Source organism: Notothenia rossii (genome assembly GCF_949606895.1).
Source record: "Notothenia rossii genome assembly, chromosome: 1".
Taxonomy (NCBI): domain Eukaryota; kingdom Metazoa; phylum Chordata; class Actinopteri; order Perciformes; family Nototheniidae; genus Notothenia; species Notothenia rossii.
The window spans coordinates 88,997,808-89,017,329 of NC_136912.1; the positions used below are offsets into that span (position 1 = coordinate 88,997,808).

At 41.5% G+C, this 19,522-nt stretch overlaps 1 protein-coding gene across 3 annotated transcripts in view; it reads left to right on the forward strand.

The window, feature by feature from the left end:
• The window catches only part of sema6bb (sema domain, transmembrane domain (TM), and cytoplasmic domain, (semaphorin) 6Bb), a 156,940-nt gene extending 143,664 nt beyond the window's left edge, over positions 1-13,276 (forward strand). For all 3 annotated transcript variants that reach the window (XM_079640739.1, XM_079640741.1, XM_079640740.1), the window contains exon 17: positions 7,210-13,276. In XM_079640739.1, the coding sequence (XP_079496865.1) occupies positions 7,210-8,129 (920 nt within the window). In that variant the 3' untranslated portion in view covers positions 8,130-13,276. The remainder of the gene's footprint in view (positions 1-7,209) is intronic.
• Positions 13,277-19,522: the final 6,246 nt, after the last annotated feature.

Consider the following 19,522-nt stretch of genomic DNA (forward strand, 5'->3'; position numbering starts at 1 on the left):
GTAGTAGTAGTAGTGGTAGTATTCTGTTTATTTTACATTATGTATTATACATTTGGTCATTTTTTAAATGTTTGTTCAAGTCGTAGTAGTAGTAGTAGAAGTAGTAGTAGCTGTTGTAGTAGTAGTTGTAGAAGTAGTAGTAGCAGTAGTAGTAGTAGTAGTAGTTGTGGTAGCTGTAGTAGTAGTAGTAGTTGTGGTAGCTATAATAGTAGCTGTAGTAGTAGTAGTAGTAGTAGTAGTAGTAGTAGTAGTAGTAGTAGTAGTAGTCGTTGTACAGTAGTAGTAGTAGTAGTAGTAGTAGTATTCTGTTTATTTTACATTATGTATTATACATTTGGTCATTTTTTAAATGTTTGTTCAAGTCGTAGTAGTAGTAGTAGCAGTAGTAGTAGCTGTTGTAGTAGTAGCAGTAGTAGTAGCTGTGGTAGCTGTAGTAGTAATAATAGTATTCTATAGATACTTTAAGGTTATACATGTTTTTACTATTAACTGCTACTGTGCATTATATTTCTATACTGCTGTTTATAGATTTTATACCCATATATTTTGTCCTTACTGTATATACTTTAACTTTTGTATATCTGGTATATGTAGGTTTCCTATACTATTCTATAAGTAACACTGCACTTTACTGCTTCTGTTGCGCTTCTGGTTAGACGCTAAGTGTATTTTGTTGTCTCAGTACAAACAATTAAATTAATCTAATCTAACGTGCATATTTGTATGCTAATCCTATTTTTATTTTATTGCATAACTTGTATAATGCCTGTTAATATTCACCTGTGAGAAAAAGAAAAAAAAATGTGCGATGAATAAACAATATCTAATCTGATCAACACAGTAGACTGATGTATATATTTTACATTAATGTGCCACTAGAGTTGCAACAACAGAACTCTTCCATCTTTTCGGTACAGCTCTTTTCTCATCCATACTCTCCTCTTCTTATTATTTCTCTCTCCTGTCCTCTTTAATCCTCCCTTGTGCCCTCATCTCCTCTCCACTTCCTTGAGCCTCTCCTCAACTTCTCACCTCTTTTGTGTCATGTCCCTTTCCTTACTGCACCTCCCTATTCCTCCTCCTGTATAAAATCCTCCTCTCCCCTCCTCTCCTCTCATTGTTACGCTGTAATTGGAGCTGGAAGCCTGAAGACAAGCAGCTCAGTGTGCGTCGCGCTGACAGGCAGGCCTGTTGCCTTCTATTAAGCTTTAATAAGCGAGCAGGATTGGAAGAGGAGAGAAGGAGTTGAAGGGAGGGGAGAGTGTGCAGGCGGCTGCTCCTAATGTCACCTTCTGGTAGGATGCAGAGAAACCTGCCTGCTGTCTTGCCAAAACACACACAACCAACCAAATAGTTTCATTTTAATCGGCTATTTCAGCCACTAGCCAAATGTTTTCTCCTCCATGTGGTGCAACGGAGAAAGACAGACCTGTGGGGGAATAAAATAAATGCATAAAATGATTAACATTTCTGAAATGTGTCGAAGACTTAGGAAGCATATTGAGTTTCAGAAGAACAGCCTGTGTCTGTTTTACAGCTACACACACAAAAAGCTGATCCAACACACACACCTGAAAAAGTCATACACACACACACACTTGTCAAGACTTCTCCTCCTGCATGAGGATGACAGCAGTATTATTGCACCGTGCAGAATTTAATCTGAAGTGCCATATAAACCCTGGACCACAGTTGAGGTAAATGTAAGAGAAATCTCTACAACCTCTGCAGCTGAGTACAGCTAGAAGAACAAATCCAGATGTGTGTGTGAGTGTGTGTCTGAGTTTGAGTGTGTGTGAGAGGAGATATGCGTTCTGTTTTGTTTCTGCCATGAATTTTCTGTGGTTGCAACGCTTCGTTTTTGTTTACAAAGTCATCAAGGCTGTGGTTTATTCAAAATAAAATCCAGCTATGAATCAATTTATTGATTTACTTGGTATTTCAAATCCCTCCTGTGTGTGTGTGTGTGTGTGTGTGTGTGTGTGTGTGTGTGTGTGTGTGTGTGTGTGTGTGTGTGTGTGTGTGTGTGTGTGTGTGTGTGTGTGTGTGTGTGTGTGTGTGTGTGTGTGTGTGTGTGTGTGTGTGTGTGTGTGTGTGTGTGTGTGTGTGTGTGTGTGTGGGCACTGTAAATGAAGACGTTGGTAACCTCCAAATGCCTTTCTTTGTATCCCATCTGCTGCCCCCACAAACACCCTTTATACTGAGGAGAGCAGAGATAATGTAATTGAATCTGGCAGTCTTTCCAAATTGAATATTGGCCTGAAACATGGAAACAAACTCAATATAAACATATCGAAGAACATGGGCGCCTAAATGAATACGCAGAGATTAATGTAACCACGAATTGACAGCATGGAGGAACAAAGTGAAGAAACATATGCTGTGGGATCCAAAAATATAAGCTGCCATCCAAGTTCAGAGCAATTTTGGGATTTCGAGCAATCAAGTTTTTACATACCGTTGGGCAAAACCTCTTTAATAATCCCTAATACTCAGTTAAATAAACACTTTCAAATGCCTAACTCAAGCCGAACGCAAGGACATACTTCTGGAGAAAATCATAAGAATAATTCCAGTATGGGGCGGCACAAGTTGGAGAATAACGCAATTATTAACGACATTGCAGGGTTTGAATATTTTTACATAAGTAAACTCATCATTCGTCAATATATTTAATTGTATATTATTTAAAAGGGGCCCTATTCTGTACATTTTCGGGTTATTAATTGTATTAGTGCCTCTACTGTGACATGTCTCCATGTTTTAATGTTCAAAAAGCTTATTTTTCTGTGCTGCAACACCTCTTCACCCTCCGTCTGAAACCAGAGCCCAGTCTGCTCTGATTGGTTAGCTGGCCGGTTCTGTTGTGATAGGCCAACTGCTTTTAGAGATGTCCTGCCCCTTAGCCTATCACGTACAATGTGTTGGAGTGCTAGCGAATAGATACAAAAGTGTTCAGAAGTCAAAAAATGATTCCAATGAAGGCGTTTCAGGCGGGGGGGGGGGGGGGGGGGGGTTAGGGGAGTGTGTCACGCGTCATTCAAAAATATATTTACAGATATTTTGCCTGTACCAGATAGTGTGCCTCCTACGATTTGAAAATTGCGATGATTACATTTTATTATTTGGGCAGCCCAGATCATCATGTACTATTCCAATTAACATTCAGAAGTGGTGATGAGCTAATGAAGGTAGAGGAACAAAGAAAGAAAAAGTAGTCAAAAGGAAATGAGGGAAGAACAGATTGTGCCAGCAAGCAAACTAAAGAATTAAAAGCCAATACGCTTCAAAGAGCGAACACAGTCCAGCTGATGAAACGTGATCTGCGGTTCTTCAGGAGGATTTGTCTGAAGGCGAACCGTACTGAACTGTGTGCACGTCAGATAATTATCAGGCTGTAACTAATGCTGCTGTCCACGTGTATCACCGAGCTAATTGGATTGGTGTTAAAGGACTAATTAGTGCTGAAAGGACATTGATTGACCAACACTTGATCAATGCCAGCTTTAAGTCAATGAACTCCAAACTTGTTGAGAGGATGGACAGCCATCGATAGTATTTAGGACCTATTGTGTACGCTGTCAGAGGAGATTTTAAGTGACAATGGATGGATTAATGGTTTAGTTAAACTGGTCATTTGTTCCTCGGAGACTTCACAGTACATTTTTACTTTAAGGCCACAACAGTCTGGCAATGAACCAACTGTCTGGAAGTAACAGAATAAAAACACAGACAAGGCTCCTCTCCCTTAAATCAGGTCATTATTTAGTCTAAATTACTTTCCTTTTGGGTCCAGTTTTAGCTCCTACTTGTATTTTTACAGACAAGCTATCTCTACCTATAATAATATAACAAAAGGAAGCATCAGATACAAAATTACTTAATTAGAGAAGATGCTGTATTAATGGCAAGTTGCCAAAACCATGCCAGAAAAAAGATAATTAAAAAGGTTATCAAACACAATCATCACGTAATTAATGTGTTCAATAATTTGGTTAATGACCTCCAAAATGAATGACATCCCCGCCAGGATCAGCTACTTGTGTATGGTGATTATTAACAAATGTTAGCATGCTAAAAGGCTTAATATTACTTACCTGCTACCTGTTAAAACTGCTATTGTGAGCTTGTTAGCAGTAATTGCAGCATCATAATAGACACTTACTATCATTAGTTTTTTGATTCAGTTCTGTCCCCGCACTTTCATCTTTCTGCACAGTTGGAGCTCATTGTACTTATGAGTCATGGGCACCAAGAGAAATGTAAGTGTTTTTTTTAATGGAGAACTAATTCTTACCGAAACACAGTTAAAGGTGGGGTAGGTCATTTGGAGAAACCAGCTCCAGTGCGCTAGAATTTGAAAATACACAGCCGGAAGAAATATGCCACTTCCTTACAGAGCCCCTCCTCCAACACACACGAACGCGCACATGACCAATGAGGGCACGAGATAAGTTTGTGCACAGTTGGAAGGCTTACAGGCAGGTAGGCCATCCAGTTATTTTAGCCGGGCCGGCTCAGATGATTGGTCGTGCTTTTTACAGCGCCACGGCTTCCACAGATGAAATTTTTTAATGGATTTTTTGTCAAAGCACTTCAGATATTCATTGCTATCGGGATGTTGAGAGCATTCCATGGAATATAAAAAAAAGTGTATCTCGAGCCGGTTTCTCAAACTTACCTAACCCACCTTTAAGTACCTCCTCTCAGAAGTAAAAGGCTAAAACTGTTTTGTATTTTTAAAGATCTGATACTGTAAAACGTTTTGAATGGTCAACCAGCACAAAGCAGCTTTTGACATCTTTAATAAGATGTTTCTGAACTTCGAGAAAAACGCTTAAAGAGGACACATGTTCAGGTTTGTGTGTGTATTTGTTTTGCCTCTTTTGTTACATGTTTATAAGGTCTTTATATTTCTGTGTGTGTGACAGAAACTCCCTCTGGAGGGAACTTTGGGATTTTAGACTTTGCAGACCATTTACAGGCACAGAAACCAATATAACACACTACAGGAAAGGCCAACCCCAAGGAGCTTAGAGCTTTTAAACTAGATATTGGTAAGAGTTCAAATATTTAACAGTGTTTTTTGGTGAACTGCTCCTTAAACATCCTCAAAGCGACTCCTGCAGAGCGCAGCAGTCTCTCTCAGGGTTTTAGCTGCCATTCCCCGGCTTAATGTCAATGTGTAGAGTTACACTTTATTACACCAAGCCACAGGCCGCATTGATTAACCACCAGGCTGTCTCATGCTAGGCTATTTGCACCACAACCAGCTCCATTTGTTCCCATTAAAAATGAATTTGTCAGACAATAAAAGTATGTTTGTTTAGAAAAAAAAAAAAACCCGCTGCTGTTCTCTGTAAGCGTATTCTTTCTCCCTTTCTGTGCTGTGTGAGTAAGTGGCTCCCGATGTCTATTAATGACATCCATTTATTTTCCGGGAGAAAAGGATTTATTTCGCTGTCCTGGTGGAGACAGTCCTCCCTCTGCCTCTGTTAGTGCTGTAATTTAACAACTATTTCTATGTTTGTGTAAGACCCCGAATGTTCGAGTTTGCTTTAGGCAACTCTCTCTCTCTCTCTCTCTCTCTCTCTCTCTAACACCCTCCTCTCTCCTTCTGCAATCTGCTTCCCTTGGCTCAATTTCATTGTATTTGTTGGTGTTGGTCCCAGGAGCTCATGCTGCAAAGAACTACTTTTCTTCTGGCATTTTCCTAATTGATCCATGGCAGCTTGTGCTGTGGTCTAGCTGTATTCATATGTTTAATAATTCATAAACATTTCTCTCGAGGGAGTTCATCTTATTTTCTTATAAGAAATACTGAAAGTCATGGTTTCGTCTGCAGATATTTTACCCTTTATCAACATGATGCTTTATGTCATCTTCGCAAAGGGCTTCGGGATAAACGTTAGATGCAACAAGGGAAAAATATATAGAAATATAGAAATTCACTATAGAAGCTCAAATGTTTCAGGTCTTGTGATGAGAATCTAAACTGAGACAAATCCAGCTTCTGATGTCAGCTTAGTTTGGCTCTATGAAACCTGATGTACTTATATGATTCTGTTTTCTTCAAGTTTGTATCTTGTTGGTCGAATGCACTTATTGTAAGTCAGCTAAATGTAATGTAATGTAATGATGTATCTAGGAGTGTTTTATACAGGCTTGAAGGATAATAACTGTTACTGTAAGCCAGTGGCGAACCGTGTCTATCACAACTGGACCTTCTGTAGACGTAGACACACCCCCACCCCCCCCCCCCCCCACCCCTATTATAATGTCCATCTTTTCACTGAACTGTCGTCTTGAAAGGGTACTCACAGCAATTCCGCAACAACTTCATCTTCACCTTTTGCACTTCTCATTTCAACATTAAAAACAATACAACGGCATGAATTGCTCCGTCGCATTCATCTAGATCCTCTGTCTCTGTTGGCTACAAATCAATATATGATTGGTTGATCAAACTGTCAGTCCAAATGTACGCTCTCATTCAGTGCAACGGCCAGGGCATTCGATCAAGGATGTAGAATACCTTGTTGAAGGATATTCTACCCAGAGACCCAGAACAAGATCTGATTGGTTGCTTTCTTTTCTAACACAAAACCACTGAAATGCGTAGTGCATGGTCCGAGAAGGACAAACAAATCAACGTAACACTGTAATATTACAGATCAACAACACAGATACAATTCTCATTTATTCATTTTATATACATTTTATTTATATCATTAAATCGATTTTTTGTTTGTTTTATCTGAGTGCTCCAGGGTATTCTCTGAACACCTTGAAGGCCCTGACGGTTCGCCACTGCTGTAATCACATACTTGTAATTCACAACACAACCATAAATGGGAAGCGATATTCATTGGATGTAATGCAAAAACTTGAAATGATTACTCACCATTAATGCCAGACTTGGCCTCTCTTTCCATAAAGCTAATGTTGTGAAACATGTAAGGGTTGAGAGCCGTACTCAGTCAGGAAGACAGTTATTAAAGCTATTAAAATCACCATCCGCTTTACGTAATGAAGGCAATTAACCAGAGCTACCTTGGCTTGAAAGCATATGACCATTCCCACCCACAGAGGGGAGAGAGAAAATAAGTCATTATGCCTCGCCGTTGTTAACTCCCACATGTTTAATACAGGAAACACTGATGCGATTGCAGCAGTTGACCGATGTTGTGATTGTAACTCTGTTCGCAGGAATGCTGCTGCAGGAGAGTTTTATGGACGAGCCTGACGGCCTGGTGTCTGTGAACCTGCTGGTGGTGTCTGCTGTCTCAGCCTTCGCCACCGGAGCCATCCTCTCCGGGCTCACCGTCTGCTGGATCATGAGTCACCGCCACCGCCACTCTCGGGGCTCCGGAGCCAACGGCGCCCGACGCAAAGGTGACAAAGAGCAGAGCATGCTGGGGCAGGGCCGCAGCGGGTCGGTGATGAGCGTGACGAGAACCAGCGGCGGCGAGAGGCGGCGCTCGCAGGCCGACAACCCCTTCATCATGCCCAACGGCTGGTCTAAAGCAGAGATGGACCCCGGCCTGCTGCCCACCCCCGAGCAGACGCCGCTGCAGCAGAAGAGAACCATGCGCCTCCCGGACACCGACTGGGACCAGAGCCAGACCTTCCTCACCGCCGTGGGGACTCCCTGCCCCAACAACTCTGTCATCTACCTGAGCTCCAAGTTCCTCCACGGAGGCGGAGGTGGCGGAGGGATGGTCCGGATAGAGGACCAGGGGGAGGTCATGCTGCCCCCGCACACAGAGCGCCAACGCTACCTGATCTTAGCCACCCAGAGAGGGGAGCACGGTGGCAGTCGTCCCAGCGGGAACGCCCTGAGGAACTCGGCGGGAGACTACATCTACCCCGCCACGCCGCAGGACTCCCCCGACCGACGGAGGGTGGTGTCCGCTCCCACTCCCCACATGGACTATGGGGAGCCTCGCTGGAGTCACGAGGCGCTCAACTACAACAGCAACAACGGAGCGCCCTACCACCCCCAGCGCCCGGGCATCATCAGGCCAGATATGCACGGGCCCCGGGGGATGGGGGAACTGGCGGAACTGGCGGACTTCAGCCATCTTCTAGTGAAGAACATGGGAGAGCGCACCACCAGCGGCCAGTGAGGCGAAGTACGTGAGCGCTGGCACCGAGCTCTCTCTGAAAACCCATTCCCTCCAACAGCAGACTGGAATAAATCAACCCCTCAGACTCTATGTCCCGGTCCAACCTTACCCTGTCTGTCCTCTCTCACTGTCATTCAATGTTCTGACGTCATTCAGCTGACTGAAGAGAGAGACAAAGAGAGAGTTGAAAAAGAGGAGCAAACTCTCCTCACGTCTCCGATCCTCTGCTCTTAATCCGAGGCGCACCCCTCTGCTCTGTAAGTGGTACGACCCGCAGAGCTTGACTTTGGCACCATAGGACAAACAGTAAAGGAAAGAGAGGGGTGCAAAGGAAAGGGGAGCTTCTCAAAGAGTGTGGAGATTTGAAAAAAAAAAAGACAATTTCCCTTTCAGCGCCAAATGTGGAAATCTCCCTCCACCATTTCTGTTCATCATTTGATGCCATGGATCTTCTTTGAGTGTGACATTTTGTTTCTGCTTTCGTTTTTCTGTGCCAGTGGCATCCAGCAGACAACAATGTGCTTTACTTTGGATTTCAGAGGAGACTTAAACTGTTGTAGCCGTGCCAGAGGGAAGTGACTCTCAATGAATCATGCAGTATGTGATTGTGTGTTTGTGTGGAAGCGAGTGGCCACGACAACCCCAACCAGTGTCCCGTCTTTACTGTGAAGTATAACTATATAATGAAGAACGGTGGAGGTTGATATTATTTTCCCTTTTTTTATAAATCACAGAGAAACTAATACATTTTATTGTGTGTCTCTATGTGTCGAGACCGGTGGTTAGTGAAGGGTTGAGACTCCCATTGTAATTTGCGTGTACCTCAGAGGCAGCGCTGGACAGAGCCATCATAAAGTGAAAGAAAGCAATAATAAGCAAGTACGGATGAAGATAAAGCCAATATAATTGATATTTTGTAATATAACTCAGTAAAGCAAAAGTTAGGAGGTGTCAGGAGGCGCTGGGAAAAAGAACAATACCTCCCCGTCCATTCATCCCTCCCTCGCTGCCTCTCAGTATGCCAGGGTCTCTCTGACCGGCCCCGAGGCCCCCATGGGCTCCGCAGGCCATTTGAAGGAGGGAATGTGAGCTGTGGCTGTCTGACTGTGAGGCCCGGCCGCTTGGGAGCTCCATTCAGCCTCTTCTGCCCGACACTGAGCCTCTTTGTGCCCCAGAAGCAGGAGGAGACTGCGGCAACAAATAGCCGTTAAGAGTCAGGGACCCTAGCCTTGCAGAATATCAATGAGAGGGACAGCAGCTCCATCCGTCATGTGAGATGTACCAACCAGGAGCGGGCATCTGTAGGGCTTCACCCACTGGTGGTTCACTAACAAGGGAGGAGTGGAGTTCAGCGGAGACTTGGGGCACCGCTAACTGTCACAATGGTCATCCCTTGTGGCTCCATCTCTTTCAGTGTGTTTCGTGACAAAAGCGGGATAAAGAAAACAGACGGGCATGGGTATACTTGGGTGTGGAGTTACTCTTTCACTCCTTTGTCTGATCTTTTCATGTTTCCTGTTTTGTCTGTTCTCATCCGTTCTTGATTCAAATGTAGATCCAGAGATACCTCTAGTTCATCTGGGTCATGGTGTTGTGAGAGGTGGTGTTTTTTTCTTTGTCTGCCAGCTGGTGTGTGTGAGTCTCTTTGGGTTTGTGTCCATGAATGCATTACTCATATTGAGTGCAGATAACAGCTTTGATCAGTTTTACTCTCATTTCACCTTTCTTCTTTTTTCTTACAGTTTTTTTCTCTATTGAGCCATTAATGTTAGGCAGAAACCCTTTGCTTGACATTTACAAATCCGCGCTAGCATTGTTGAAGCCTCCGTGGGAGTACTGTATGCTATAGGATATATGTAAACCATTATACTTTATATAAAGAATTATGGCTCAAAAGGATAAGCCGGGATGTGCTTGGATAAATACCCAGCACACACACAAGAAAATATCACAGCCTACAAGAACTAGGGCAGAGCATCGTTTGATTTTCTTTTTATGCCTTTCAGCTTTTGTGACTGTACATGTTTTCCACATAACCCTATTTAACATTTAAAGATTCCTAATGGAGCTTTATATCATCTTAAAGCTTATCATCTTGTTTGTAGGAGCATAACACTCAGCAATAACGTATACACTTCCTGCCTAGCACCAAATTGAAGACAGACACTCTTGCTAGTGAACACAGTGAAATATTTATCAGATAAAGAGCCTTAGATTTCCCGTAAGAGTTGGTAGAGACCAAAAACCAAGCTATTCGCCTTTTTAAAGGGTGATAATATGTCAGTGTTGTCTTCACAGCTTGTTTCTGCTGCCCCCAAGTGGCCAACAAATAAGTTATTTGAGGTTTAATGTATCAGGTGTAATACAAAAGCTATGTATTGGTTGAAACATTTCAGAAATGCCATTTCAATAACAGACAACACTGTTATGTTTACCTTACTTTAAGAAACAAAAACCTGTTTTTCAAAAAAATCCTATTTCCCATTTGACTACAAATCCCGAGTAATGACACAAGCAGTCTCACTAAAACTTTATCTAAGAAGTAAATTGTCTGCATTCGTCCAAAATTCCAATTTAAATCAAGGCCTGTTCCTTCATGAAGAAAAGTAAACAAGATTGTAAATCAGACCAAGTATTCGATACCAGCTGACAGTTCTTTCGACACTCATTGCCACGGTCTCATTTCTGTTAGTACCTGAACAGCATTGAGGTTCAGCAGCCAGCCCTGAAGATTAAGCAGCCAGAGCTGGAGGTGCTGCATGAGACAAGCCAGTGAAAGAGATTTATGAAAGCAAGGACAGAGGAGGAGGTCAGGCGGGCGAACATGATGTTACTGCATTACCGCCTCCACACATTAGTACAGTGTATTCTTTACGCATTCCACCCTGAAACAGGTCATTAGTATTGAGGATACGTTGCCCCCATCCACCAGCCCGACCCCTCATCTCTGCCTCTCTTTATCTCTCTCCGTCTCCATCTCCGCTGTGACCTGAGTGCTGCGTGTCTGCGTGTGTGTGATGTGTGTGTGAATGAGGTTTCTCAGTCTCGGCCGGCTCGCCCAGTCAGCCGTGTCCTCGCTCTGCATCTCCTCCGGTGTTTCACTAAACATGCTTGATTAGGCAAAGTACATTCCGGGCCCTCTAATGGCCTGATGAGCCCTTGAGAAGATTATTACAGACACATCAGCCCTGGGAGGGAGGTGCACGTTCAACCAGCTCTTTACCCCTTTTTATACTAAACAACCGCCCCCCCCCACACACACACACACACACACATGCTTATACTGTTGGTGCTTTAACCAAATTTAAAAAGCAATCGAATTAAGATCAGAAACAGAGCTTAAGCTTGAAATAGGCTGACTCACTTTAGGAAAGCTCATGATGGTATCTTCCTAATTTGATTACATGTGTTCAACATTACAGGGCAGCTAAAGAATTCAGGTGTAGCCTCAATAAAGTCAGTCTGTTTATCGAAGCCGTCATCCTCCCTACTTCTCTCATATTTCATGTCATTCCCTTTCCTCCTTTTTGAACAGCTGCACTTTCTCTTCTTCTTTAAAGCCCCTTTCTTTTTATTGTTAACAGACTCACACTATCTCTCTGCACACACATATCTCGTCCTAATGTGAGCCCGGGCTGCGCTCTCATCCTGTTTGTCACCATTAAAGGTTAGCTTGTTGATTTAATGAGTCGGTGACGGAAACAGAAATCGCAGTAATTCACAAAATCCCGTTTTATTTGTTAGCTTTTAAAAAAAATACATTTTCAAAGCCTCTCATGCGGCAAATTGCTTTCCTTTGCTTAGAAATTATAGTGTTTGGAGGGTGGGTTTTTTGTTCAATGCAGCACATATTGCCTGTAGTCCTTCACACACACACACACACACACACACACACACACACACACACACACACACACACACACACACACACACACACACGCACACACACGCATTGTCCTTCCTTATCTCTGCCCTGCACATATCACACACACACATAAACAATTCCCACCCAGCCCTCACGACCCAGTCCGTCTGTGTGTGTTGTTATGTATCAGGTTGTGTCTGTATGCTTGTTAAAGAGACCATGCCTTTGTGTGTTGGGGTTGTTTAGTGCCGTGTGGCCCAGTGATGCGATGCCCCCCCCCCAAGCCAATAACTGCCATCTTGTCCTACAGCGCTCCACTGTGCTGTAAATGCTCTAAGTCCAAGAAACTAAGTCTAAATTGTGTTAAATCCATCATCGCTGTTGGGAGAGGTGACATGAAATGGCCCCCTTCGAGCCACATATAAGAGGGAGGGGAAAAAAGCACAAAAACAAGGCGAAAACAAAATCAACGTTTGCATTTTTGTAAAGTTTTAGATGTATTTAGTCAGCACTGATCATTTCTGTCATGTTTGTTTTTTCTATAGTTTGTTTCTGTGGTAGATATTTGGTTTGAGATTATATGGAATATTATTGTATATGATTTCAACTTCTCTGGTGTGCCGGATTTGATGACGAAAATGAAGACGAACCTGAAGACTATCATGCTTATTATCATTATTAATTATATTGACAGTGACAATGAACTGTGAGCAGCACTGAGTTGTTGTGTGTCCTGTTTGGATGCTGAATCTGAAGGGAAACTGAGAGGAAGAGGAGGAGTGAATGAACTCAAACAGACTGAGCTTCAAAAAGAGATTCTGCTTTTTTCTTGCCGAGTGGATTCTCCTGCTACTGTGAACGACGTCGGCCCAGAGGCTGACCCCCCCCCCCCCCCCCCCCCCCCCCCCGGCGGCCATCAGAAGACACATGTCCCTACTTTGTGTACATAACCTTGATGCTTACATGTAATTTAAGTGCAGTAGCTGCATGACGACACAGCCTCTGTGTGTGTACAGAAGTAGCGACGTGTGAATTTGTACAGTACATGCAAGTGTGTGTGTGTGCTTGTGTCCGCGAAGAAATCTGTCTGTCGTCACGCAAAAAGCAACACGTGCATGCACCCTCCGACAACTGCCCAGTACACACACATATACACACTCCATGCACACACACGCAAACACACTCCAGCAGTTGTTCACCATCCCGAGCTCTGCCTGTCACTCCGCATGGAGACTTTGCTCTATGTCAACTTTCTTATTCTAATAAACCACTCCGACATTGACCCCTGAGGCGTCATCATTTACTGCAGTGTGTTTGACTTCCTCTGTTGATTTATATAATTGATACATGACCTTATTATAAAAAGCACACTGGTTCACACAATTTGAAATGAGCGTTTTTCATTAAAGACTTCCTTTTATATCATGGAGTTGCACAGTACTCGAAAGTAGAAATAATTATCTGGGGAAATACCCTTGATTTAAGTATTGTCAGCTAAAGGTAATAACAGTATCAAAAGCAAAAATATTCATTATACAGAATGAACCCTACAGAGTTTTAAAGTTCCAAAGATGATATTTTATCAATTAATGATGTGTTATGTAAGTATTTCAAAGTAACATTAGAAAAATAAAGACCCTTTGGAATAATAAAGCATGGAAACAGTAGAGGAACAACATTGAGATATGAACCGTAACATTTGCACAATAATAATAATAATAGGGACACTTTAAAGGAAATACATACTAATTCATATTTGGATATTGCAGTGTAGTACCATCACTCTTCATTAGAGGGAGCTATATCTCTAAAAGACCATTTATGACTGTTGCAATAAAAGCCTGGAGCAAGACTTCAGTTTATTCAGTAAAACAATCATAAAACAATCATAAAATGTGTAAATCAGCGAGAGAAATTGGCATTAACGTGTCAGTTTATATTGCCTGATGTATACAGACATTTACATCACCGTTTTTCTTGACCCTACCCACCCTCCCCTCCCGCCTCCTCACCCCTCCACCTCCTCATCTCTCTGGGGAGCCCATCAGCTCGTCTCACATCTTTTGAGTGGTGGAGCACCGTGAGGATGTGTCAGGCCTCTCATTCGCTGATGGTTTATGGGACTGAAGCCCTCCAGTGCTGCAGTGCTCAAGTGATGGGAATGAAGGAGGACGAGGGGGAGGCAGAGGGGGGGTGAGAGTGACTGTGTCCCACCCTTTGCGCAAATCCTCTGGAGTATTTGTGGCATCCTTGTTCCCTCCTCTCTGCAGATTTAAGGTGGGTTCCTGTGCCAGCTTTGGGATAATTTACAGCTTGTTTACAAGTCCCGTCGAACTGTGGAGAAGGATGAGGGATTTTACATGACACCATCTATCCATCTATCCATCTATCTATCTATCGTTCTATCCATCTATCTTTCTATCTATCTATCTATCGTTCTATATATCTATCTTTCTATCTATCTATCTTTCTATCTATTGATCTTTCTATCTATCTTTCTATCTATTTATCTATCGTTCTATCTATCTATCTATCTATCTATCTTTCTATCTATTTTTCTATCTATCCATACAGTGTATATCTATCTTTCTATCTGTCTGTCTACGTATCTATCTATATATATATCTATATCTTTCTATACAGTGTATATCTATCTATCTATCTGACTATCTATCTATATATCTATCTTTCTATCTATATCTATGCCTTATTTACTCACACACACACACACACAAACACACACACACACACACACACACACACACACATACCATGTATACATCACTTCAGGGGACATTACATTGACTTTCATGCATTTGCTGGAGACTTATCCTAACCTTAACCATAACCAACACATGCCTAACCCTAACCCTTACGCTAACCCTAACCAAGTCTTCACCCTAAAATTAATGATTCCCCTCATGGGGACCTCCATTATGTGCCCATAAGGGAAGCGAGTCCCCACACGTGACTGTGTAAACAGATTTAGGTCCCCACAAGTATAGTAATGCCAGGCCACACACACACACACACACACACACTCATTACGTTGACTGTGATTAATGAAGAGGCTGAAACAGTGCCAGTGGGTACTCTCCTTGATTTGACTCTGTGCTTCACAGCTGCGCTCCGTGTAATGATGTAATGCCTGCTTTCATCCATCTCAACATCTCAATATTTTGGACTCTAAATAAATGCTTTTCCATCAAAAACTATTAATACTAGTAGACATATTTAGTTATTGCCAAAAACATTTTAGCATGAGTCAGAGCAGTATCACATATTGATGGGATATTAACATATCAAGGGCGTGTGAGGGACCAAGCATGTGAGCAGAACAACGTGCACATTTAGCGTTTTGTTAAAATGTCAAACCTCTGACAAACCACATTTAACATTCAACAGTGCAACAGCTCTTTCTAGCCTTTTGTGAATTGAGATCCAGATCATATAATTACTGTAACACTCACTGTCTGGTTCTAAACGCAAAAAGTGTGACAGTGTGGACAATAAAGCCCACTTAAGATAAGGGAATACCATTCACTTTCGATAGATTATCAATCGTAATATCATAATATTGTGTAAGTATGGAGTAGTTACACAAGTGTATGATATGTTCCACTTAAATCTTTGAAGTAAGTTATCTTTTGGTTCCCTTTTTTATCCCACACCAAGCTCCTCTAACACAATGTTTCTAAGTGTGTCATTTAGAGACAAAATCCACAAAAGGTTAAAGATAAATATGACTGACAGCATTATATTTTTAAGAAGTGGTAATAATGTATTTAAACTGTGATTGTGTGAGAGCCCTAGCTCTATGATGAACCACAACAATTGTTTTAACATATCAGAGACCGAAGTGTTTTTATCTAATGGCCTGGGTGATGAAAGCCGCTTGTGTTCTTCTTTTGATGAGAAGTTTTGACCTCTGATTGATTTTATGAAATACAAAGTTTCACTGTTAAACTTGTTAATGATAATGATCACCTTGTGACTCGAGTGAGGTAAAAGAAAAAGGTTAACAAACAGCAATGTGATTGGTCCTGCAGACACATGGTGGATAGGCTGCTGCTAGACCAACACACACCCAACACACACACACACACACACACACACACACACACACACACACACACACACACACACACACACACACACACACACCGGCTTTTACAATGCTGCTAATTTTTTTTATTGATTAACCATGGATGTGTACTTATTCGATTGTATCCATGTGTGCTGCTTGCTTCTTTATTTACTATGTTGTAAGTATACTTCTGCACTCTCCCTTTGCTGTAACAAAGTAAATGTCCCCGCTGTGGGACAGATAAAGGATTTATGATTTAGCTCTAAGACTAGGTTACATTGATCCAGGGATGTTTGATTGATGAAGGTGAATATAAACAACTGCATAAATACCTCAAACATGGCACACAGGCACCTTCTTACACACAAACAAAATCAACAACACCATTATGCAGATGTGATAACACTTTAATGCATCAATAATTATTATCAAAACATATCTTATATATTATTTATTTTGTACCTTAGTTACTTCACAGCTTTGGATTAATGATGTGAAATATAATCAACACTCAAATGAAACTTTAGTTACACCTGGAGTAAATCCACAAGCTACCCTGCAGCATACAAAGTCATTCAAACTAGCTCCACCTTTACCAGCTTTGATAAACACATTAATGTATCAATAATTATAATCAAAACATATGATATAAAATATTCTGAAATGGACCAATCTGCATAATGAGTACTTTTACTTTTAGTACTTAAGTATATCTTGATGCTAATACGTTTGTACTTTTACTTTAGTAACATTTTGAATGCAGGACTTTAATTGTAACAGAGTATTCCTACACTCTTTTACTTAAGTACAAAATCTGAGTACTTCTCCGATCTCTGCTTACAACTCAACACACTGCTCATAAATCAGAAAATATTCCTCACTTCACAACAACTACTGTATTAGGTTGCAGGTGCTTTGCAATAACACACATGGCCACCGGGGGGCGATGTAAGCTGCTGGGGAAAAAAACCAGTTGAGGAGAAATCACTCAAATCCATTCTGTCATCATGTCTCCTCCACTGTTTATTCAGAAACAGAAAAACATCATATTCTTCTGATCAGAAATTAGTTCAGTATTCACCACCAAATGCTAGGGTGGTTGTAATGGATTGAAAACTATTGGGAGAAGAGAGAGGGGGAAATTGCAGCAATAAGAGGGAGATAATGAAATAAGAACTACAGTATGAGGGATATAACTGTTGCAGTCAGTGGAGATGTGCTGATAGACATAACATTACATTACATTGCATTTAGCTTATCCAAAGCGACTTGCAATAAGTGCGTTCGACCAACAAAATACAAACTTGAAGAAAACAGAATCATATAAGTACATCAGGTTTCATAGAGCTAAAACATTTCAAGTGCTACTCAACTGGCTTTAGATAAGCCAGTCCTTTATTAGTATATAAGTCCTTTGTTAATAGTTCTATCAGTCGAAGTGGAGTCGAAAGAGATGAGTTTTCAGTCTGCGCCGGAAGATGGACTCATGCAATCTAATTTGTCTGTATGAGTGGAGCAGAGAGCCCCCAGGTGGACACAGTGAGCAGCGCAGAGCAGGAGGTGAGTGGGTTATGACTCATTATTGTTTAGTTTAAAAAGCGGTGACAGTTCCTATGGGGACCGGGAAAAGTCATGTAAGCAGGCACATGTTGAGCTTTGAGGATATAAAGCTTTTATACCATCAGAGCTTTTGAGCTTTGAACACATAAGTCAGCTTGTTGCAGATACAGATCTGTAGTACGTGTGTTGAGGTTTATCAGTTATATTACATCCATTACATTTTGCTTTTTCTCTGAAGCGACTTACAATAAGGGCAAACAACCTCGAAGATACAGAACTCAGCAACAACAATAATCCTGCAAGTACAATAATTTATATATTAATAAGCCACATTTTATAACATTTCGATGACCAAGATGCAATCAAAAGAGGAGACCACTTTATATCATTAGTGATTCTTATTTGTGGTGGAAAGTTTGAGTGTTAGGCAGCAACAAATCATGAGGTCGTACTAGTTATTTGGAGGTGATCTCATAATATTACTATATATATTTTGTACATTTCTTCACAATGCTGTACCTAAAAACAATCTACTGTTCTTTCACTTTAAATTCAGTTATACTGGACATTTCTTTTTTCAGAGTAGCTTATCATACTCTTTTTGTACTTAATTTCTGTATATTCAGATTTCTTTTAAACCTTTCCTTTTGATTTGATTTGCATAGTGCATAACTTTAATACATCTTAATTCCTCTTACTGTGTTTATGTAAGCATTATATACTAAAAGAAATTCCTGTATGTCCAAACCAACATGGCGATAAAACTGATTCTGATTATGAATATTTTGGTGTTGAGAGATGCATGCACGAGTCATGGTGACATATCTGGATTCAGAGGTTGCTGTTTCTTTGCACAGCATGAAAGAAAGGCGAAATGAATGGGCTATGATTTTAGTATTTTTAAGCAGAGGTCAATAATTTGTACGGCCCTCGGAGGATGTTGAAAAAATTGAAATGGCCCTTGAGAGGAAAAAGGTTCCCCACCCCTGCTTTAAAGTAAGGCTCATGGTCCAGCTTCTTAACGTCTTATTAATTGAAGTGTCAACTCTGCATTCTTGTTCATTTTTAACAGAGCAACAACTTTTTATTTAGATTTAGAGTGACGTAAGTAGGCCAGTTCAGTTCCCTGCAGTAAGACGGGCTCTGTAGTTACCACATATTTCATTCACTTTATTGCATCTCCTCAGTATGAGCACAGAATCCCACTGACTTGTTTTTGGAGCTCTGCAGTGCAGCTGTCAGGATTTCTCTTTCAAACCAAACCTCTAAGTGTCATTATTTGACATCCAAGCATCAGTGCACCTTTATCTCGTCAGGTTTTCAAAGAGGAAATTGATAACTGCACATTTGGAGCAATAACCCCGGCGGATGTCAAATGATATGCACATCTGTGAGTCGCAGAGAGCGTAATTACAGTCAGCAGCATGTGTGTCTGGGTAGGTGGAATTGGATCATTTACAGGGTATGTGAGTAAACGTGTAGGCCTAATTGGCGATCCAGCAGTGAGAGCAGCTGCCTCCCCACCCCCCCACCCCCTTCGTGAACACAAACACTACTGAGGTTTTGTTGCAGTTCTGCAGAGGCATGCATGACAAACAAACATGTCATCACTGCAGGGTACAGTATGTGAGCTGTAAGTAGACATTTGTATACCGGTTAAATGATGGTGTGTAAGGCCTTTTTTTGTCGTCCATGTAAAGATATATCACACTTGCAATCTCCACACTTTACCTCAAGCAGGGGACGTTTTTTGCAGGCCCTTCCTTTTAAGCACCTCTACATGATGAGATAACGAGGTCATTTTCTCTCTAAATGCAGCTGTTATGAGTCTTTGTTCCAGCAGTGTGAGGCTATTGGCAGTGGTGTGATCATTTTCTTCAC